Here is a 23498-nt window from a genome sequence, read left to right as displayed (position 1 = left end):
ATTTTTTTATGCGAAAATTTTTTGTGACACTTATTACGGTATCGACTTAAATATTTCAAATATATATTTTCGCTACCCTACGAATTTTTATTAAATTATGTTCTCATATGAAATTCATCATATCAATATAATCTTTTATCAGTATTATAGTTAATTCCAAATCATTTACATCTTTAACTTATAATTTTCAGAATTTCAGATCCTAGCGCACGTGTATAAATACATAAAATTATAGAATATATCATTAAAATAAAAAATAAAATAAAAATCGAGGTGATTAAGTTGCATAGGCGTCGAGGGAAAAAGGTTTAAGAAAAGGCCAAAAAAGCTTAAGCTGCAACAAGTAAAGTGGTCTAGTCGACAGACCGAAGAAACTCATCAAAGTAATACTAGTAAAATTTGTGGATTTGATTGAAAATCATAAGCCCTGTTTTGTTTCTTACTAGTTGATCATACATACATACATATCGAAACAAGTTAAGTTATAGAGAGGGATGGAGCTTCAGAATACAGTGAAAGAAGCCCTAAATGCACTCTACCATCATCCCGATGATTCTATTCGATTGCAGGCCGATCGTTGGCTCCAGGACTTTCAACGCACTCTCGATGCTTGGCAGGTCTCTTTTTTGCTCTTTCTTTATTGTCTTGCTAGGTCTTGTCAATTGGATTGGATTGATAATCTGTTGTTTCTGTGCCAAACTTGTTTTGCTGTCAAATTGCTCACTTTCTTCATTTCCTGTGCCTGTGTTAGATTGTTAGCTGTATTGCACTAAATTTGTACTAATTTCGATCGATTTTGGGGAATGGTAGAGAGTATATATATTTAGAGAGAGAGAGAGAGTTGCAGAGATAGATAGGCAGAGAGAGAGAGAGAGAGTTGCACAGATAGACAGAGAGAGAGAGAGAGAGAGTTGTATTCGTATCTAGGTTTGGAATGTCCCATGTTTGGGGAAAGGGGAAGTACGGCGTTTTTTGGCACTGCGTGTCTGCAAGGATGCTATACCTGATGAAAATTTAAACGAGCGTGGAGGATGATGTAGAGTATCCTATTCTTTGGCTTTTTTTTCGGATTAGGATGCACTAGGAATTAATATGTTGTAAGAAAATTCCCAAGATGTTAAATTGGAGTTGGAGTTGTCGTATGATCTTGATGGTGGTATTCTCTTTCGAACCATTACAGTACATGCCTGTACGGCTGTACTCTATACAAAATTGTCACTGCTGCTTGTTAAAATATATGCTTTACCACATGCTTCGGATTTGTTTCTTGTAACGCCTGTACTATATAGTACCACATCTTGTCTGTTACAACTAGTATTGACCTTTGAGTTTTGCTTTATTTACGTATTTTTGTATTGTTTGAAGTACATAACTTTTTTATTACTTTGTCGTTTTCTTGGATGCTATATTTCGGCATGCTGGTTGGTTATTTTTATTTTTATCTTGAATGATACTAGATCTTTAGCTGTTGTGCAAGTTCCTATTTGTTTCTATTTAATCACTGTATATACTGCATCTAATAATTTCTCTACATCTATAATATTTCGTGTTCTGTACAGGTAGCTGATAATCTACTTCATGACAGTAGTAGTAATCTGGAGACCCTGATATTTTGTTCTCAAACATTGAAAAGCAAGGTATTACCTTCTGTAACTGAGCATATTTTATTCATTCCTATCCATATTTAGGTATTTCGTGTGGGCAAAAATACATGTTTGTTATATTTTTCTTGATTAATAGGTCCAACGGGATTTTGAAGAATTACCCTCTGAAGCTTTCCGTCCTCTTCGAGATTCATTAAATGTAAATAATTATCCCTCTCTTACCATAGATATGATTTATTACTGTTTTTTTTGTTCATCTATGTTTCTTTGTCATCTCACCGACATTTGTTTTCTATCTTCATCCCCCAATCCAGAGCTTGTTAAAAACTTTTTCGAAGGGCCCACCAAAAGTTAGAACCCAGGTATTGCTGGAAGAGTTTCTTGTACAAACATCTTTTGCTTGTATGTGAGCAAAACACAGAACATGCACTTATCCGTGGTGGACATATGGCTTTGTAGATTAGTCTTGCTGTTGCTGCTTTGGCTGTTCATGTCCCTGCAGAAGATTGGGGCGGTGGTGGTATTGTAATCTGGCTCAGGGATGAGATAAATACTCATCATGAAGTCATACCAAGTTTTCTAGAACTACTCAAAGTCCTACCGGAGGTATGATTTATTCTTGCTTTTACACTTGATGAATATCAGTTTAAGTATTTCTGAAGTCGATGGGTTTTCACGCTGATAGCAAAATTAATCTTGAAGCTTTATCTGATTACTGTTACGTAGTGACCCACTAATAAAATTTATATTTGAACATAGGAGTTTTAAGAAAATTATCATGCAGGTTGAAGTCCCTCACTGATATTTTAGAAGTTTCTATTAAAAACTTGGGTTTGTTTCACATTAGTAGATACCTTCACGGGCTTCAGTTATTTGGTAGTAGGTTGGATGTCTGATGCTGACATGTAGGTAATAAAATTTTGGATTTAGTGATTGCTCACTGGTACATATCGCTGCTTGTATTTAAGGGTCACCTACTGTTAGATCTCTCTTATCATTGCCCATTGCCGCCTGTAGTTGAGAGTTTATCCTTTTTAATTTTATTCAAGCTGAGATGAAGGGCTTGTTGTATTTAGTGGTTACCTACTGTTAGATATCTCTTATTATACCATCTGTAGACAAGGTGTGGGAGGAGTCAAGTGTTTATCCTTTTTAATTATATTAAAAAGCTAAGATGAAGGGCACAATTTCTTCTAATTTTTGATTTGTTCAAAAACACAATAATGAATTGAAACCACATTGGTTATCAATTATATATAGAAAATTCTTGTAAATGTAAGTTACGGAAAACTCCATAAGTGCTGATTGAGCTGAAGAGCTCCCCCAATCCCTTGGAACTGAAATGCTTGCAATATTGCCTAACTTCCAGGAAAATCTGTTAGAAACAGAAGCACATGAATTGTATATGTTACAACTATCAGGGACTGTTTACAGTATGTCATGATTTCTACTCTATTTTTGGTGCGTAATACACACATTTTCTTTTCTACCATCAGGAAATTTTCAACTATAAGATAGCTGCTCGTCCTGATAGGCGTCGACAATTTGAAAAAGAACTGGCTGCTGCGATCGAGGTTGCTCTTAGCATCCTGACTGCTTGCTTGAAGATCAATGAATTTAAGGAGCAGGTTAGTTTATCTTGTGGTTTCCACGTTCTCCACTTTATGCTAGTTGCAGCCCTCCAGACTAGTATCTTCTTCTTTGTTTTTTTTTCCAACTTGTAATGCACTACTCAATAAGAGTCTGTGAATATGTACCGAGACGAAGTGTTTGTATATGTATGCCTGAACTGTAATTTACTTTTTATATTGCAAGTATCTTATGTATCCAAGTGCACTACTATGTTTCTTCTTCTAGCTAGTTTTTGTCTGCAAGCCATGTTGTCAGATTACATGATGTACCCATCTATATTATATGTTTGCTGAAAATTGCATTGTGGTGGCTATGGGTTCTTGATGATAAAAATTAAGTCAATTCCTTCTTTGCAACTGCTTCTATAACTTGTAATTCTCCAATATCCTCTCTCTAATGATAATGCAAACTACAAGCCTTGACTGCCTGAGTGAGCAATGATCATGATGGTAGTAAACTCCTGATTCACTGATTCTTAATTCTCACTAAATTTTCTGTTTGTGGGATGATGAGATAATGTTCATCCTGCAGCCTTATCAATGACCCTTCTAAAAGCCATATTAAGTTGTCAGGAATCAGTGAATTCCTTGACTTCTATTTTCTGATTTTATGATGTTTTTGGTGTTTCTTTATCAAATTGAGAGATAATTTTAAGTGTAACAAGTGAAAAATATGTTTTTAAACTAAGAACAGATAGAATTCAGATTAAGAATGGAGATTTGCAGAGAGAGAGAGAGAGAGATAGATAGATAGGAATTCTGTTATAGAGAGAGAAAGAGCAGAGAATTAGAGAGTCAGAGAGAGAGAGAGACAGTTGGTGGAAATGTATTCCATTTTCTGTACTCAAATTCAACATACTCATAATACAACTGCTTATGCGATTTAGACCATCTCCAACCCATGACACCAAAACGGTGTGATTTTTTTCACACCTTTTGTTGTTAAAATTACATCTAAAAAGTTCACTCCAACTCATTAACACTATATTTTACACCTAAAAGAATCTTTTGGATATAAAATGATATATTCTACCTCTTTTAAATAATTTATATCAAAATTTAATTTATAGTCATGAGACCTCAAGCTTGATTATTTTCAATTTTATTTGTAAATCACAATTTATGTAAATAATCCAAATTTTGTTTACTAGAATCTAATTTTATTGAAATTTTGGAATAAATTAAAATTTTGAATTAAACAGTAAAGGAAGAAAATTTAAAATTATTGTGATTGAAAGTTAAAAAAATATAAAAAAAATTCGCTTAATGGGGGCATGGAAGGAATGAACTTGTTTTATTTAACATTATCAGGGTTTATGGGGTATTTTGAAAAACTCCAAATTTGGTGTAAAAATTATACCAAATGAACATTTGACACCAAATTTGGTGTCATATGATTCATTTGATGTAATTTATACACCAGTTTGGAGTTGGATTGGAGTAACTTTTACACCAAAAGTTACACCAATTTGGAGTTTTGGTGTTGGGTTGGAGATGCTTTTATAGGCTGTGCATCTGTAGAATGACAATTACCCTTAATGATATTCCAGACTATTCTTATTATTGTCTATGCCACTATTGCAACTTCAGTATTAATACTGATCATATTCATTCCTGATAAGTTTCTAGGTTGTGATTTCTCAGTGTGCGCGGTATTTTATGATGCTAATCCTACAGTCTTAACAATTGTGATCCTTTAACTATATAAAGTTAATCCTACATACTATTCCCCTTGGAAATGAAAAGGCTGGAAAAAGAAAGATGCCAGTGAATTGAAATAATCATCCCAGCATCTTTGAGAATAAGGGCTGGAAAAAGAAGAATGCTGGTGAATTGTAGTACTTATTCCAGTATCTAGCGCATGCTTTCAATTTATGTGCTGCTTGACAGTATGGTGTATGTTGAACCTCTTTCCCTGAATGTGATTCAGTGAATATATATATATATATATATATATATATATATATATATATATATTATAGCCTGCTCGACATATCCAGTTTTTTAAATGAAGTTGATTTTTCTCACCTGGAGAGTAGTGTAGGGAAATTTTGTTATTTACAAGTTGTTCTATGTAAGAATTATAGTGATTATGTTATATTGGGTAGAGCCACTATATATCATAAATATAATTAAAACAGAATACATCTTTCATCAGCATAGCGTAGGTGTCAAACTCTCCTTCAACAGATGATCAACGCTGCGTAGAGGTCAAATTTTCTGTTGACTGGCGATGCCATGTTCCACTAATTTATTACATTTATCTATTTTTTATATAAGAAACACTATTATATGACTGGGCATTGCCCAGAAGCTCATCTAGTTATGCTATATGTATATCTAGAAGCAAAGTAGTATCTGCTACTGAACACATAGTTAACCTGTATTTAGTTTTGTAATTGTGTGCTACTAGTTGAGCCTTTGACAGACCACCTCTAGGATGTCATTTAAATAGTTCGTAATCAAAACTTGATCGACATATATAAAAATTCGGTGACTAGAGGATGCAATTAGTTATTTTGTTTTGATAGCTTCTACTGTTGTTTCTAATTTTCCTTTATCTCTCTGGCTAATTCAAAACTGGTTCCTTGTTTGTTTCCATCTCCCTAAACCTTTGCTTTTCCAGTTATGTTTCTTATTGTTTAGCTGCTTAATATTGTTTTTTGTATCTTTAGTAGATTTCTTTATAAATTCAAGAAAAAACATTTGTTTTGTCTTGGATTAATATTTCACAAGCTTTCTATTTATTTGCAGGTTTTAGAGGCATTTGCCTCTTGGCTTCGGCTAAGGCACAGGTACCATATCCTTGAACTATGACTCGTTTTTATATTATTTATTATTGTACTTGCTTTTTATGACACTGATCATTTTTGGTGGCCGTTACACATTCATATGTATTTACTTATTCATATGTATTATTCAACAATCTAAACAGCCAAGTTTTGTAATTTGCTTCATTTCCTAGTGTGTAAACAACCATGTTAACATCACGGAAAAAAAATCACATTTCCGTGGGTTTCTTACTTGAGATTTTGATAGCATGTAAAAATATAGATGCTTGCTTTGCTACTAGATAATTCTTTTAAGGAGGAAAATAGAATTAGTTAATTACAGTTACATACTAATATACTATATAGTTAGTAGTATGTAATCGTTGACATCTCTTGTACTTAAAACTTGCATGAGCTTAATGTACTTTTTGTGATGACTATCTGAATATTGTTGTTTCCAGAATCCCTCCGTCTACACTTGCTTCACATCCATTGGTGCTAGAATCTCTCTCTAGTTTGAATTCTGACTACCTATCTGAGGCACCCGTCAATGGTACGTAGTGATTATGAATGTTTCACGGGAATTTTATTGTTTATGTTTAATGTGAATATTGCTCTACTGAAAGCGCTACTTGTTGCTGGAGTAATTACTAGCATTTCAATTAGCTTTGGTTTACTGCACAAAAGAAATATGTTTGCTAGAGGTTCGAAACTATTTGAACAGCTCCTTTCTTGTCTATATTGCATATTCAGTCATATCCGAATTGATTCATTACACGGCTGCAAGGAACCTAGATGGAATATCTGCACAGATGCCCTTAATTCAAGTTCTTGTGCCACAAGTGATGAATCTTAAGTCACAACTTAGAGATCCTGAAAAGGTAATTATTTCATTATACCCAATTGATTTAGGACCATGGAAGCTGCTTTCCCGTTTCCTGCCAATAGATTTATTGCTTTAAGAAAATAAGTCAATTCTTCCTCTTTGTGGCTTTGAAGATATATTTGCAGAGTTGCAGATTCTGCTAACCCTTTCAGAAATATTTTAGACTGATTTCTAAATTACAATTTCTCCTTTAAGCTAAATCAGCTAACTGTTCAATTTAATAATAAACTTTCTTACCTTTTGGGTTCGCAGTTTTATATTTTGGTCTTGGTTGGCGAGTTAGATCACCTAGGGTGATAAATGTACGGCCACATCACTGGACATCTTGTTTACTGCAAAAAATAAAGTAATAAACTCTTTCCTGCTTTATCTCTTGTGCAGGATGAGGAAGATATAAAGGCCATTGCTCGTTTATTTGCAGACTTGGGTGATTCATATGTTGAACTAATTGCAACCGGTATTAATTTATAGTTCTTAGTATATCTATATCCTTGGAATTACTGCAGCCTCTGTATTGATCATACACCTAGAAGTCATATTTGAGTAGTCGACATAAAAGGTCTCACTTATGTTGGTTGGTGATCTATTTAACTACTAAAACAATATATGCAGGATCAAATGATTCAATGTTGATAGTGCATGCTCTACTAGAAGTTACTTCACATCCGGAATATGATATTGCTTCAATGACTTTTAACTTCTGGCACAATCTTCAAATTAGCTTGATCGAAAGGTACGCCCTACAAGTTCACATTCTAGGATTTTTTATGGCACATCTTGTATATAACAGATATACTTTTGCAGGGATTCTTATTTATTTCTTGGAACTGAAGCTTTAGTTGAAGCAGAGAGAAACCGTCGGCTGCAATTTTTCCGTTCATCATATGAGTCGCTTGTATCCTTGGTGAGTTGTCTATGTTCGTAAGTTTAATTAAACTCAATCACGTGGCCTCTTAAAATTGTATTACCTTCAGAGGTTTTCTCTGGACTTTCGTTTATTTTAGTTTATCTTGCCAAGTACAATTACACCATTATGTCTTCATGATTCTCTCTGCCTCTCTCTCTCTCTCTCTATATATATATATATATATATTTATTTATTTATTTATTTATTTATTTATTTATATATGTATATATATATGTAGAGTTTTACTCCAATGGAAACCTCCTTATCCTAGAAACTAAAAACCAAGATGAAATATCACTAAATCCTAAAGCAAATACCACTAAATTCTTAAACAACCCCATCTCCACCTCCATCTTCACCAACCCCACCTCCACTACCACCACCTCCGTCGTCGCCTCCTTCATAACCACTACCACCTCTATGCCGCCCGCCCCCTCCATAACCACCACCTCCATCTCCATTATTTCTCTAACAACACAACCTCCACACCTCCATCTTCACCAACCCCATCTTAATCGATGCTTCAACCTCGTTCATACTTCTTTCTTCGCCTCGACTCAACTTCAAACGCAAAGCCGCCACTATTCCGGCAACACTCCAACCCCCTACTTCAAGCCGCCCAAACCTCCGCTACAATCATCCTTCCTCCATCTCCACCTTCACCTCCACCATCTCCACCACTATCACCACCATCTGAGTCGAAAACATGAACAAATCCGGAGATTCTAAGCTGGAACATATCTGGAGATTAAGTTTTCACTAATTCCTGCAACACATATCACTAAATCCTAAAGAGAATATCACTAAATTGTACTGAGAATATCACTAACTTGTATTGGTTTCTAGTTTTTATTTTAAGATTGGTTTCTATTTGATCATGAGCCTATATATGTATATATAATGAAAAAGAAATAAAACTGACTATTGGGCCACAACCCTTTAGGTTAAATTTCCCAAGTCTGTCTTCATGATTAATATTTTCTTGAAATATCTGAAATTGAAAAGTTGTTTTTGCTTCATATATGATCTACCAATCTAACAGTATTTTTTTGACAACAAGTTTTGTAGTTGTAATAAATGATTTATGGTTGTTTGTGCTTGGTGATAAAAATTACTTCCTGTGACTGTTATTCGGGTAAGCATGTCGGACGGGGTTGTGGATTCAAGTGTGTAATCCTTACTTTGTAAATAATTAGGATTTTAGATGTGAACCCGGAATGGGGTGAGGGGATTTGGCATATAAGCTTAAAAGTTAATATAGTGATTAATTTCATTTTTCATATAAAAAATTATTTTCTTCTACCAATTAAATGTTAAGGATAAAATAAGAGATTTACCTTCTAATGCAAAGCACATACAAAAAAATATGTAATGTGGAAAACCCACCTCCTAACTTGTATTATTAATCAAGGCTGTTATCAATAATACAATCCAATCAATCAAATATGATACACAGGCCTAATAATACTCAAGCATCTGCTCTCTGAGCGATACCAAGTCTACATCTTGAGCATGCATCACAAACACAATATGACTATATATATGTAGCTATCTCAAACTTAGCTGATTCAGAATTTAATTTGAAATACCTAACTCAATTACAATCTAATTCTGAAATTTCTAACTCAAATTGGAATCCAATTCATATTGGTTTGATACCCAGTTATCCTCTCTTTACTTTGTGACCAAGACATACCTTTTATAATTATTGTCTAAACATATACTCCCTCCGTCGCCCTAGGTTCTTTATACTGGGGGACGGGGGCTTGATACGCATTTTAAGGCTCTTGTAAAATATAGTTTTAAAAATTATTTTAAACCTTTTTTTTCTTCTGAATAAAAATTTAGTGTTTAAATTTCTATACAAAAAAAGAAATTTTAAAAATAAGTTATGTAACTATATTTTATAGGAGTCTTGAAATGTGTGCCAAGCATTGTAATAAAACTATAAAGAAATGAGAGGGATGGAGGGAGTAAGTATTACCTGTATGTATTTTGGATCACCCAAGCCCATGCTACCATTTTAATGGGTTGTACCTGACATAAGAGTTACACATGTACTTATATTTTCCATCTTAGAGCAACTCCAATAGCTTTGTTATTTGGAGTCTTAAACTGAAATATAAGGAATTTGGGGAAAAAAAAAGCCACTCCAACAATATCGAAGTAATTTTTTATATCACCAAGATTTTCTTCCCATTCCTTATCTTTAGCCAACCTCTCTCCTTTTCTAACTTATTTTATAATATATATTAAAAACAAACACTTTCTCTCTCTTCACTTTTTATAATAATGATACCTTTTAATAATAAACTATTACATAAGGAATGTTGTTGGAGATGAGAATAGTCATTGATGTTTTAAGTTACCGAGATCCAATATTTGAGATTAAATTTGAGGAATGAACTATGATGCTGTTGGAGTTGCTCTTAATAGCATAAAATTAAAGAATAACATAGATAAGTCATCCATGGGCCTTACTCTCTACACGCAAGTTGTTGCAAGGGCTTTTTATATCATTTGAACTTAGAATGTTGCATGATGTAGTGTTTGGTTTCAATAGTAAAGATCCGACTCAGTTCCTATACCCACACCCATGTCATGTCTGATCAACAAAGGTGCGAGGGCTAAATGGGTGAGTCCGGGTAACAGAGACGATACATCATCACGGATTTTGTCTAGTACATGGCTAGTATCATTATAATACGACCAATAATTCAATGGTTTTTTTACCAACAGTAACAACACATATTTTGTCAGTTGATACTTCATTTTATATATTTGAATTGAGAAACAATATTGTCTTATTAATAATATTTTTTTTGGGGGGTGCTTCTCACAGGTTAGCTTCAGAGTTCAGTTTCCCCTTGATTATTCAGATCTTTCGAAGGAGGACCAAATGGATTTCAAACAGACAAGATATGGTATAGAAAATTATTATCATACACTAACAGATCTGTTTACTTTTATAGTGTGTTCTTTAAGCTGTTGGGAGTTTTTGTTGAAAAAAAAAAAAAATATTTATGTAACTTTCAGCTGTATTCCTTTCTCATTGTTTTCCGCTGTTGAAGTTACAACGGGATAGTTATTACTCTTTGATGACTGATTATAAATAGACAAACAAGTTATTATCTTGTTAATATATAGAATGTTAGGTATTTTCTCATGCAGTGGAATTTACATGCCCCTTTCTTTATCATCAATGCATTATCTTTTAAATCTCTATCTGTTCCTTTATCTTTCTTCTTTCAGAATCAGTCGGTTCATCTTTTCCCACTGTTTTCTCCATAACAAATCCAATTTGTGATGCTTTTATGGAACTGGATTCATGATAATTATATGGAACTGGATTCATGATAATTATCCAATTATCATGAATCCTCGTTGTACCTAATTTGTTATCTAGTCCTGGTGGTAATTGGCATTGAATTGACTGCACTCTATATTGTTTTTAGCGGTTGCGGATGTCTTAATTGATGCTGCGCTAGTTTTAGGAGGAGAGGCGACACTGAAAATTTTGTACGTGAAGCTTGTTGAGGTGAGGTTTGCTTGCATTTCAGATTTCAGATGATTGATTTTATATAATGATGGCATATCTGTAATGGTGTAACGTACTATGAGAATTTTGTCACTCCCTCCGTCCCACCGGGTTGTTTACATTTGAAAGGGAGGGCTTGACACGCATTTTAAGGCTCCTAAAGAATAGATTCATATATTATTTTAATTTCTTTTTTCTTTTGGATAAAAATTTAATGTTTAAATTTTTATTCAAAACAAGAAAATTTGAAAGGAAAATGCTAGGTATCCCAAAAAATTGTTCCCAAATCCTAGTTGGCAATGTTTGATTGGTTCCATTCGCATTAATAATAATGGGACCCCCCGTATGCACATAAACCATCCCATTAAAATCAGCCATATCTTTGCCATATCATTTGGGTACAAGATTTGGGACAAGATTTGGGGTACGTAGCATTACTCAATTTGAAAAATTAGTTATGCAAATATACTTCATAACAGCCTTAAATTGCATGCCAAGCAGTCAAAAAAACTGTTAACAAATGGGTGGGATGGATGGAGTATATTTTTAAACTTTGAATTCTCAATCTTAAACTAAAAAGTATTTTCCATTTGCTTTACTCGTGCCTTTTTGCCTATATTCTATTGTGTCTTGTAAAAGAGTCATAGCATATTTTTGCCAAATTTTTGCTTGGCGAAAATAAAGGTTGTATTATTTTCTACAGAAAATGTTGGTCTATGATATATTAAATAACCTGATCTTGTTATCTTGGTATAATTAGGTAAGCTTTTGTTCTTGAGGTTTCATTTGATAGTGACCTGCGTCTGAGTATTTATATATTTTTAATCTGTGTGCACTCTTCTCTTACCTCCAAGGGGCTCAAGTGTGAAAGTCAGAAGTAAACACGTACCTATCCCAACTGAACTAGGATTTTTACTTGGTGCTCACTACATAGAGACAGTGGTGAAAAGCCATACTGGTAGAGCCGGGGAACCCCTTGGTGAGATCGAGGGGGGAGGGGTGGGGGGGTGGGGGTGGGGTGGGGGGGGGTTGGGATGCTCTGGCTCTCTGCTAAAATGATCATTCGGATCATAGTCCGAAGGGCATAACTATGAAACAATTGTTGAAACAGTGGAAAATCCCATAATTTTTCATGCTGTTGAACAGGTGGGTATGAAAAAATTCCAGTGATTGCCGCGTCCCCAGAAATCTGTCGATTCTTCCCACAAATCCATAGATTTACAGTGCAGGAGAAATGTAATGAGGGATAGAAGTAATAAAAGGTTTTAAAGCAAAGACTCTGGAGGAAAAAATTTGACTTTGGTGCAACAACGATTTAACGAAACGACTCCATAGCTCTTCACTTATCTGTTTTATGTACTATGTATAATCTCTTACCTTTAATATTTATTCATGACTTTGACTTCATGTATCATGGGGAGAAGCTCAGGAAAATTTAATTTATGTTCTTTCATTTGCATGTGATGGTTATATATATATATATATTTTACAGACCAGTTTTCTAAATCTTGGTGTGTTCTAATTATTAAATTATTATCTCAGGCTGTAAATAGCTGTCTTAACGTTGAAAGTAGTGACTGGCGTCCTGCAGAGGCTGCTTTATATTGTATCCGGGCTATATCGGATTATGTTTCTTTTGATGAAGCTGAATTCATGCCCCAGGTTTAATGTCCTTTAATTCTCTCTTGCAAAGCACATCGTAATGATTTTACTTTTGTTCAGACTATGTTCATGCATATATGGGTTGTTGAAGATGATGTATTTGATATTGGTATCCTTGGTGGCTAAAAGACCCATGAGGGCATGCTGTGGCATGTACTTTTCGTTTTTGTTTTAAATCTTTAAAAGTATTGTTTCTCCTGCTGTTGGTATGTTTGATCATGTATATAAGCTTACCATGTTTATATTTATACAGTTCTGGTTTCTAATTTTCCTATGTGGCCTAATTTCATAGCCCAAAGTATGTTACACACACTATGCCAAATATGAATAATTTAAACCACCACAAAATACTATTGGTTATATAATTTGTTATTGTAAGATGTCAATGGCATTAGAGGCCAAATAGAGTTTCGAAAGTAAAACTTAATCTATAATTCTGGAATTAAGAGAGTTTAACTTAGAACTGGAGTGCGCATTGCCGCATTCCTTGTTGATACTTCTTAGCACATAGACCATACATGTGCCCTTCATCCTACTTGGCAATATAAATACTAATATAGTCGCTGTAACTCTCTATCTTGCATTCTAAATTTGTTGTTGTGGTTCACAGATAATGGCTTTGCTACCTAAACTTCAAAATCAGCCTCAACTACTCCATACAGGTTTGCATATTTTTTTGTCGTTTATTCTAGATGATATTATAAATCATACAATGGGAATTAGACTGGCCGGCCTTCGCGAAATACCGTTTCTTTATATGGATAGGATGCTTCGATTTTGGACATGCTTTTTACTAGTTTATAATAGTGAAAACACTATGTTTTTGATAGTTTAATTTGTTTAGACATGATATATAAAGTAATCATCTAGTCTGTTATTCCTAACTACTTCTTTTTTACATTCTATAGTATGCCTAACAGTTGGTGCTTATTCGAAATGGCTTGACACTGCTCCCAATGGAATGTCATTTATTCCCTCTGTCATAGAAGTTCTTGTCAATGGCATGAGTGTATCTGAAGATTCTGCAGCGGCTGCATCTCTGGCATTCAGGCATATCTGTGATGGTATAAGATATCTTTTAATACTCTGGTCTTTTAGCAGTAGTTACTGAGCTGTCTACTGATTGCTTCTTACATGATAATGAACTGTTATTAATTAGTATGTTAAAAGTCTTTCCCTGGCATTTAACTTTTGGCTCTAAATTTATATAATTTAAAATCCTTTATTCAATACCCTTTTCGTGAACCTATATTTTATTTTTATTTTTTTTTTGTAGCCGACTTGCATCTACAGTTCATTCTTTTTATCCTGAAAAATCTTGTATTTTGTCTAGTTCAGAGTTAGACCAGTGTCGACTTTTTGCTGGGTCAAGATCTTTGTAATTGCCATAATTTTCTACCATCGCGTATTTATGAGCTTAGTTACTAGACTTTCCTGGTCCAAGTTGATATTATAAAAAATGATCAAAATCGAGGAAGGAATATATGTTGAAATACCTTGTACAGATTTCTGTTTTGAACTCAACTATTTGTACATACTGTAATACCAGAAGCTAAGCATACATTTGTTCTTTCTTTCTTTGTTTCATATATTGTGTTGGATGTCACATGTTAAATATATTCTATCTTCTTCTATTTGATATAGCCCCCTTTCAATTGCTAACTTTGTAACATTAGAATCAGGTTCTTAATTGTTTTATGTAAAGTAGTATACGTAATAGATCATTTAAAGTGTTGGCCAGCATATTTTATGTAAGGCCCTGTTACCATTCTTATTGAAATGTACTACTACATCTTTCGCTTTCTCTTCTAGCATACCTTGTACTGAAGAAATTATTTTTCCTTGTCGTGGGCCTTTGGTACATGCATAATGTACTTATGAATTGTACCTTCTGGCACCACTTTTTGTTGTATTTTTTTGCTCTTTCAAAGGTCTAAAGAAACTTCCATCCTAATGCATATCGGGTATTATATCAAAATGCCTACCATTCTCATCAAAAACTATCAGATGACTACCCGATCTCCATGGGGACTCAATTAAGCCACTATCATCACTATATATATCACTCTGTTATATATCACTCCGTTAAATCTTGAAGATAAGTTATTGAAAAATTTAACAAACAGATGACGTATTTGCTTCAATCTTCTTATATTTCTTTGTAATCTTTGGTTCTAGTTCTTTTTTGTAATTCATGTGGCTCACACATCATCTGCTGATTAGGATTCCATTAAGTTTTCTTTTAATGATTTTTCAAGATATAACATAGTGATATATATATAGTGATTCTAGTTGACTAGAATGAGTCCTCGTGGAGATCGGACAGTCACTTGATAGTTTTTGGCAAGAAAGGTAGGCACTTTGATATAAAACCCAATGATATCACATCATGCCTGAGTCCAATTCTAATTGATGTTTTAGCGTCTTTAGATCAGACCTTGGTTTATACTGATGTAAAACACTAATGGACTTGAGAAAAGACTGATGGTACCAGGGATGTTTCCCACCACCTTTAATTGGATTTGTCCCTAATTTTCCTGCAAGTTCTTTACATATTGTGTGACTCCCGCTTTTTAGATGACTATTTACATGGACTTCGGTTTCCTTATGCAGACTGTGGGAAAAAACTTTGTGGATCCTTAGATCATCTCTTCCAAATATACCAAAGGGCAGTGGTCGGAGAAGGTACATTCAAATTTTCCGCTGAAGACTCATTGCACGTGGTTGAAGCTTTGAGGTATTCCTTTAAGTCTATAAGTTCAGAAGCACATGTTTGCTGAGATAAATCAAAGGAAAAAGTATATAATAGACATTGCAATTCCATGCTCACAGTGTGATTGTTGTCCATGAACTTTCTGCAGTATGGTTATTACAGAACTTCCTGCGGACCAGGCTAAGAAAGCCCTCGAGGCATTGTGCATGCCAGCAGTTATCCCATTACAGGTTGGACTTTTGATAGGATGAAAGAAAAGAGGGTATTTTTACCGTATGTTCATGGTGTTTAAGCTCTTTTTCTTTAACCAGGAGATCATTAATCACGGGCCTGAAGTACTGGGGCAAAAACCTTCTCGTGAAGTAACAGTCCACATAGATCGGCTTGCAAATATTTTCAGGCATGTTTATAACTTCTTTGTTCCTGGACCTCATTTGTCTTAATATATATAATATCTATTGGTTAATTAAGAAATTTTGTAGATATGTGAATCACGCGGAAGCCGTTGCTGATGCTATACATAGGCTTTGGCCAATCTTCAAAGCCATATTTGATATGTAAGTACTCACTAACTTCTTTACTGTATTATAATGCAAGGACATTTATTATTATCTTCTCTGTGATATGAAATGCAGTCGTGCTTGGGACACACGGACAATGGAATCGCTTTGCCGGGCATGCAAACATGCTGTGAGTTTTCTTTAGTCTGAGCACTGCTATCTAGCCAAAGGCTATAAATTAGTAATATGAATATGGGCAATGTCATACTAAAAGATAGCAGGTGCATTTTCTTAGACGGGAAACTGATTTGTGGCGAAGCGATTATGACATCCCAAGCCTATTGGTTGGGTATCAATTGGATTAGTCTTAAAAATTGGATCATCTTGAGAAACTAAGTCCTCGGTATCCAAGGTTTGTGGACATGGGAATATAAGAGTAAATTTCATCAGTCGAAGAAAAGTAAAGGAGCAATGTTTAAGTAATCTTGCTTTGTTGAATGGCCAATAATTCTAATCCCCATTCTGATAATGTTGATGAACTTTTACCTCTTGACGAAGTTACGAAGGTCTTGGCACCGGGTTTTATGTGAAGTTATTCAAGTTTTGCTATACTAATGTTGTTTCTTGTTATAGATTCTTGCACTGTTGGAATCCGTTACACTTTAGAATACATCGTGATATATTCTCTTCAGTTTTCTTCTTGAAAGAAATTTTTCTAGCCATATAATTGTGGATAAATTGAGATCTTCCACCGGTGTTGTACAGATACAGTTCCTAGATCTGATTGTAGGTGCATGTTATTAAACATTCTTTATCGAAGTTTGGCTGCGTTATTATTTTAAGGATTCCAAGACTGTATTTGTGGCATAAAATATTTTGTGTTTTTATTACCGTAGAGGTTTGACGTCATCCTGTTCTTTGTTAATAACACATAAATATTAATGATGTGCATAACACTGTTTGGTTCATATTATTATTTGAAATGTTATTTTTTTCAGGTGAGAACTTCTAAAATTTATATGGGGGTTACAGTTGGTGCAATGTTGGAGGAGATACAAGGATTATACAGCCAACATCATCAATCCTGTTTCCTTTACCTCTCCAGTGAAGTTATAAAGGTATAGATTAATGAAAAAGGATAAGTTAATTTCTTAACACACACACACACACACACACTCTTGGACTTCTTTATTTAGTAATGGAATAATTGGTGATTTTGTTTATAGATATTTGGTTCGGACCCTTCTTGCGCAAGCTACTTGAAAAGTTTAATTGAATCGCTGTTCAGTCACACAACATGTCTGCTTACTAGAATTCAGGTGCAGACTTCTATAAGCGCTTTTTTATACCTGTCATATTCACCATCTTATATATGTGTACATATATTGATGTTAATCTTCTCTTCAGGATTTCACTTCCAGGCCAGACATAGCGGATGATTGCTTTTTGCTGGCATCAAGATGCATTCGCTATTGTCCCCAGATATTTTTCCCCTCTGCGATATTTTCACCATTAGTTGATTGTTCCATGATTGGTGTTACCGTGCAGCACAGGTCACTCCTCTATCTGTTGGTTGTTTTTCTTAATTACCGTCTTTGATAGCTCAGCATTAGGATGTTTATATGCTGATTGCTTAGCACTTGACAGAATATGTAGAGGAAATTTATGCCATTATATGAAAATTTAAAGATGTGTATCTTTTTATATGTAGAGTAAGCGCAGGAATTATCTTTATTTAGATAGAGTATATATCGTTATTTGAGTTATAAAAAGGAAAACCATTGACGGTATTTTTTGCTTTGTTTTTTTCGTTTGTTGCAGGGAAGCCTCCAATTCAATACTAAGTTTCTTATCTGATATTTTCGATCTTGGAAACTCTAGTGCGGGAAAACAATACGTTTCAATAAGGGATAGTGTAATAGTTCCTCGAGGAGGCACTCTGACCAGAATTTTAATCGCGTTATTGACAGGAGCTCTACCAAGCTCAAGATTAGAAACGGTAAATATATGCCTCCCTCAACCATATGTTGTACATGTGTTAACTAGTAAAGTAGGATGATTATTCCAATTTGTGTACGTGTAGGTAATGTATGCTTTACTCGCATTATCCCGAGCATACGGCGAGAAAACTATCGAATGGGCAAAGGAGAGCGTTACTTTAATTCCATCAACTGCTGTTACAGATATGGAGAAGACAAAGTTTTTACAAGCACTGTCGAACGCAGCATCTGGTGCTAAACTTGATATCATTACTATCCCTATAGAAGAGCTGTCAGAAGTATGCCGACGCAACAGGACAGTACATGAGATTGTTCAAGGAGTTTTGAGACCCCTTGAGCTGCATATATAGGCGATGTGTCATAGTGGAAAGGCATATATATAGAAGGCCAGATTTTTCTTGGGCGTGGTCTATTCAAATTAGTTAATTATCTTGTTGTGCATTTGTTTTTATTATATTTCCTCCATCAGTTGTCATCATTAGTCATTTCAGCATTTTTTTTTTGTGGGGTGGGGGTTTAAGGTAGTTAGATAGATCCTAGCTGGATTCACTCCAGTTATAGTTGGGTTTTGGCGTTCGCCATTCTTTGGACCTAGTGTCTTTGTGCTGGTCTGATTTCTTCTTCTATATTTCACATGTATCGGTGATTTGTATCTGCACCAGTAACTATACAGGAAAAGTTCAGCTAAAGAGTTATGCAAACTACAAGTTAGACAATTTTCCCTGGGTATCGATTCTTAGTCTCTTGGTGATGTATACATTCTTTTGTTTCATTTGCAGTATACTAGTATGCGATGCGATGTACATGCCCACTAGTCTTGTATGGATAAAATTGTACCCAATTTGTTTAATTGTTCAAACATAAGCTGCTAGGAATTCAAGTAACAAACAATGGGTGTACTGAACGAAGATACGCTCCCTGATTTCACATATGCCATGGCAACTAACCGAAATCCGTTCCCCAGAATTATCAAGAATACGGAAAAATGGATGGAAAAGATGAATGAATAAATCATACTTTTTTATCCATATACTCTTAAGAAGAGTACCTTTTCTATTTATTAATTAGATTTACTTCAAGAAAATTTTATATAATTTTTTGACATCTCAAGCACAGATTGTTGGGTTCGAGTCATAAATATAGCGGAAATAATAATTTAAGACGTGTAAAAATTCAAAATTTTCAAAATCTGTGTTAATTACACAGTGATGTAAAAGGGGTTGAATATGTCACTACCCAAGCACAGATTGTTGGGTTCGAGTCATAAATATAGCGGAAATAATAATTTAAGACGTGTAAAAATTCAGAATTTTCAAAACCCGTGTTAATCTCAAAGTGATGTAAAAGGGGTTGAATATGTCACTACCAAATTCTTTCTTTTTAATTCAGTTTGCGGAATATTCTATTTCTTCATCTTTCAATTGTAATTAATTGATTCTAGCTGGTGCGGGGAATAATCATATTGTTAAAGATGAAAGAATCTTCACCTATATGTATGACCTAATTTGCTCTGATAGAAGGAGATGAGAGATACATAAATGTTGTTTTATCAAAATGCATATATTCATATCTCTATCATTGCAAATGTTTACAGATATAGACCACACAAATCATAACAACTTTTCCCGTCAAGTCTCAACCAATCAGATAAAAGAAATAAAACTGAATAAACTGAGCACACACAACACAACTACTTGAATATTCTAAACATCTATAACATAGCACCCCCCTTCAAAAGACTTGTCCTAAAGTCTCAAGTATGGACATCAAAATCAGGGTACTTGAAAGAGAATTGTTGAGCATAGGTAGCCTGTGTTCTGTCCTGTCCTGCCCATTGCACCAGATACTCCACTTTAGCTCTATTCTGGAATGGCCTCATTCGCTTATCCAACACAGCATGTGGAAGTAAGGAAGACGACAACCAAGCAGGGATATCAGTAGTGACAGAAATCTCCCTCTGAATAGCTTTAATTGAGAAACATGACAAACATCATGAATCTTTGCATAATCAGGTAACTTCAGCTTATAAGCCACAGAACCAATCTTTGCCAGCACCTGAAAGGGACCATAAAACTTGGGACTAAGCTTCTGGTTGCCTCTCTGTTGAACTGTGACTTGTTTATAAGCAACCAATTTCAACCACACCCAATCACCCAAATTAAAACTCCTCTCAGTGCTGTACTTATCAGCATAATGTTTCATCCTATGCTGAGCTCTCTGCAACTGTAACTTTAACTCAGAAATCATTGCCTCCCTCCTTTGCAAATCCCTATCCACATCTCTGTCAATGGATTCCCCATCCAAATATGGCAAATGCAAGGGAGGAATTTGATTACAAACTACCTCATAAGGTGTGAGTTTAGTAGTAGTATGATAATGGGTGTTGAACCACCATTCAGCCAATGGTAACCATTTCTTCCACTCCTGAGGATTGCTGCTGCACATACACCTTAAGTATGTCTCCAAGCACCTGTTTACAACCTCAGTCTGACCATCAGTCTCAAGGTGGTAAGATGAAGAAAGTAAAAATTCAGTACCATGTAAGCTAAACAAAGACTGCCAAAACTTGCTCAGAAACACTGAATCCCTATCAGACACTATACTTCTTAGCCAGCCATGCAGCTTAAAAATATTAACTAAGTAAGCTTGAGCCACAGTCATTGCAGTATGAGGGTGAGCCATTGCTACAAAGTGAGCATACTTACTCAACCTATCCACCACTACAAAAATTACTTCCTTTCCCTCAGATTTAGGAAGACCAGTAATGAAGTCCATAGAAATGTCGATCCAAACTTCTTGAGGAATTGGTAAGGGTTGTAGAAGGCCAGGAGGAGCCACAGTTTCAGTCTTAGAAGCTTGGCACACTTGACAGATCCCCACAAATTGCCTTACCTGCTTAGTTAAACCTTTCCAATAAAAGACTTGTTTCAATCTTTTAGTAGTTAAATCCCTCCCCACATGACCAGCTTCAGGTGAAGAATGATACCATCTAATTAACTGCAACTTTAAATCCCCATTAGGGCCCACCACAATCTGTTTGTTCTTCCTCAGCAGTCCATCTTGCAACTTGAAACCATGAATGGCAGTGTTGTTTTGTAGCTGTTGAATGATGTCCAGCCAATGAGCATCCAAAGAATAATTGTCTTTAATCTTCTGAGAAACATCTGAAGAAACCAGAGAAAGAGCCAAACATAGAATTTCAGAGCCACCTTTTCAGGATAAAGCATCTGCTACTAAGTTTTCTACTCCACTTATATAGACAATTTCATAGTCAAACCCCATTAATTTGGATAACCAGAATTGTTGAAATGGGGTGGAAATCTATTGCTGCAACAACCATTTTAAGCTTTTCTGATCAGTCCTAATTATAAAATGATTGCCAGACACATACTGCTCCCATTTTTGCACAGCAAAAACTATAGCCAATAGTTCCTTCTCATAGACTGATAACTTCTGCCACCTAGGACCCAAAGCTCTACTGATAAAGGCTAAAGGATGATGATCCTGCATGAGAACAACTCCTATCCCTCTTTGTGAAGCATCAGTCTCAATAACAAAGGTCTTGGAGAAGTCTGGAACAGCAAGCACAAGTGCTGTGGTCAATGCATGTTTTAACTATTGAAATGCAGCCTGAGCCTCATCAGACCAACTGAAACCCTCTTTCTTAGTCAAATCAGACAGAGGTCTACTGATAACTGCAAAATTTCTCACAAATTTCTTATAATACCCTGCAAGCCCCAAAAAACTTCTGACTTCCTTAGCATTGACAGGTACTGGCCAACTGTCAATGGCAGACACCTTACTAGGATCAGTCTGTACTCCCTCTTTTGAAATAAAATGGCCAAGATATTCTATTTTGTCCACCGCAAAATCACACTTGCTCCCTTTCACAAACATTTCATTTGCTTGCATCAGATCAAACACCATTTGTAAATGTGTAAAATATTCCTCATGAGACTTGCTATAAACCAGTATGTCATAAAAAAAAACTAACACACATTTTCTCAACAAAGGTTTGAACACTTGATTCATCCACTCTTGAAATGAGGCAGGGGCATTGGTCAGACCATAAGGCATGACCAAAAACTCATAATGTCCAGTGTGAGTTTTAAATGCTGTCTTATACACATCCTCATTTATCACCTTCAGCTGATGGTATCCTGCCCTCAAGTCCAGCTTAGAAAAAACTGTAGCACCTGATAACTCATCTATGAGTTCATCTATAACTGGAATAGGGTACTTATTCTTAATTGTTTTGCCATTTAATGCCCTGTAATCCACACACAATCTCCAGGACCCATCCTTTTTCCCCACCAAAACCACAGGAGAGGCAAATGGACTAGAACTGGTCTGAATTATACCTCTGTCCAACATCTCTTGTATAAGCTGTTCTATGATATCTCTTTGCTTAATTGGATACCTGTATGGCCTTATATTCACAGGTCCCTCACCTGGATGTAATGGAATAGGGTGATCAAACACCCCTTGTGTGGAGGCAAAGATTTTGGTTCCTCAAAAATTTTGCAGTACTTTTGTTTGAGGTCCCTAATCTGTGGTAATTCCACACTGTGCAAGCTGACAGATTCCATACCAGGCTCTTGTTGGACATCCTTGGTCCTGTCCTTCTCAAGCAGCACATGAAGTTGCAACAGACAAAGATGAGCTGCATCCTTTAAAATCTTCTCACTGGCCTCCCCTTCCACCACTTTTAACTTCTGAGGAGCAACACCAGTTAATACCAATTCCTTCCCTTTTACATTAAAGAGAATTTCCAACTTTGTAAAATCCCACCTGATAGGTCCCAAGGTTTTCAACCACTAGATTCCCAGCACCATATCACAACTGCCTAAAGGGATAAGCATCACATCAGTGGTAAAAATCTGTTTCTGAAACTGCCATTGAAAACCCTTGCTCGTACTTTGACATGCCAAATGATTACCATCTGCCACTGCTACAGCTTGAGGAGGAATATTCTTTACCTTACACCCTAATTTCTTAGCAATAGCAAGGTCAAGAAAGTTATGAGTGCTTCCTGAATCAATTAAGATGTGCAGTACCATACCATTACACATCCCTCTGACTCTCATTGTGTGAAAACCATGATTGCCAGTTAGAGCATTTACTGAGATTTGTGGCTCAGTCAACATATCCTCTCCTTCCAAGTCTGCCTCACACAAATCTGGTGCCCAAATATCCAACTGTCCAGGAATTTCAACAGTAAATAGTTGTGCTTCTTTAAACTGACATTTGTGATTTTTATCATAAGGTTGATCACAATAGTAGCAG

The 23498-nt window shown here is 35.3% G+C and overlaps 1 protein-coding gene across 1 annotated transcript; it reads left to right on the top strand.

Moving 5' to 3' along the window:
- The first annotated feature begins 291 nt into the window (after nt 1–291).
- LOC108192243 (transportin MOS14) lies at nt 292–18928 on the top strand. The gene is made up of 27 exons (XM_017372367.2): nt 292–617; nt 1560–1637; nt 1741–1803; nt 1919–1966; nt 2064–2210; nt 3101–3232; nt 5990–6030; nt 6468–6559; nt 6760–6887; nt 7274–7349; nt 7505–7625; nt 7697–7796; nt 10642–10723; nt 11255–11337; nt 12880–12999; nt 13610–13661; nt 13908–14063; nt 15613–15736; nt 15861–15942; nt 16024–16112; nt 16195–16269; nt 16348–16402; nt 17211–17330; nt 17439–17531; nt 17620–17765; nt 18034–18211; nt 18296–18928. Exons 1-27 carry the CDS (start codon nt 495–497, stop codon nt 18560–18562), a joined length of 2871 nt encoding a protein of 956 aa, XP_017227856.1. The 5' UTR covers nt 292–494; the 3' UTR covers nt 18563–18928.
- Nucleotides 18929–23498: the final 4570 nt, after the last annotated feature.

Source organism: Daucus carota, chromosome 4 (genome assembly GCF_001625215.2).
Source record: "Daucus carota subsp. sativus chromosome 4, DH1 v3.0, whole genome shotgun sequence".
Lineage (NCBI taxonomy): Eukaryota > Viridiplantae > Streptophyta > Magnoliopsida > Apiales > Apiaceae > Daucus > Daucus carota.
The sequence above is the reverse complement of the archived record's forward strand: the minus strand, read 5'-3'. Positions and strand labels throughout refer to the sequence as shown.

Excerpts from the sequence above, each read along its gene's own strand:
- LOC108192243 (XM_017372367.2), top strand. The coding sequence starts at position 495 with ATGGAGCTTCAGAATACAGTGAAAGAAGCCCTAAATGCACTCTACCAT. Across the intron at positions 16,270-16,347 it reads TTCAAAGCCATATTTGATAT|TCGTGCTTGGGACACACGGA; the intron begins GTAAGTACTCAC and ends TATGAAATGCAG. Across the intron at positions 18,212-18,295 it reads CAAGCTCAAGATTAGAAACG|GTAATGTATGCTTTACTCGC; the intron begins GTAAATATATGC and ends GTGTACGTGTAG.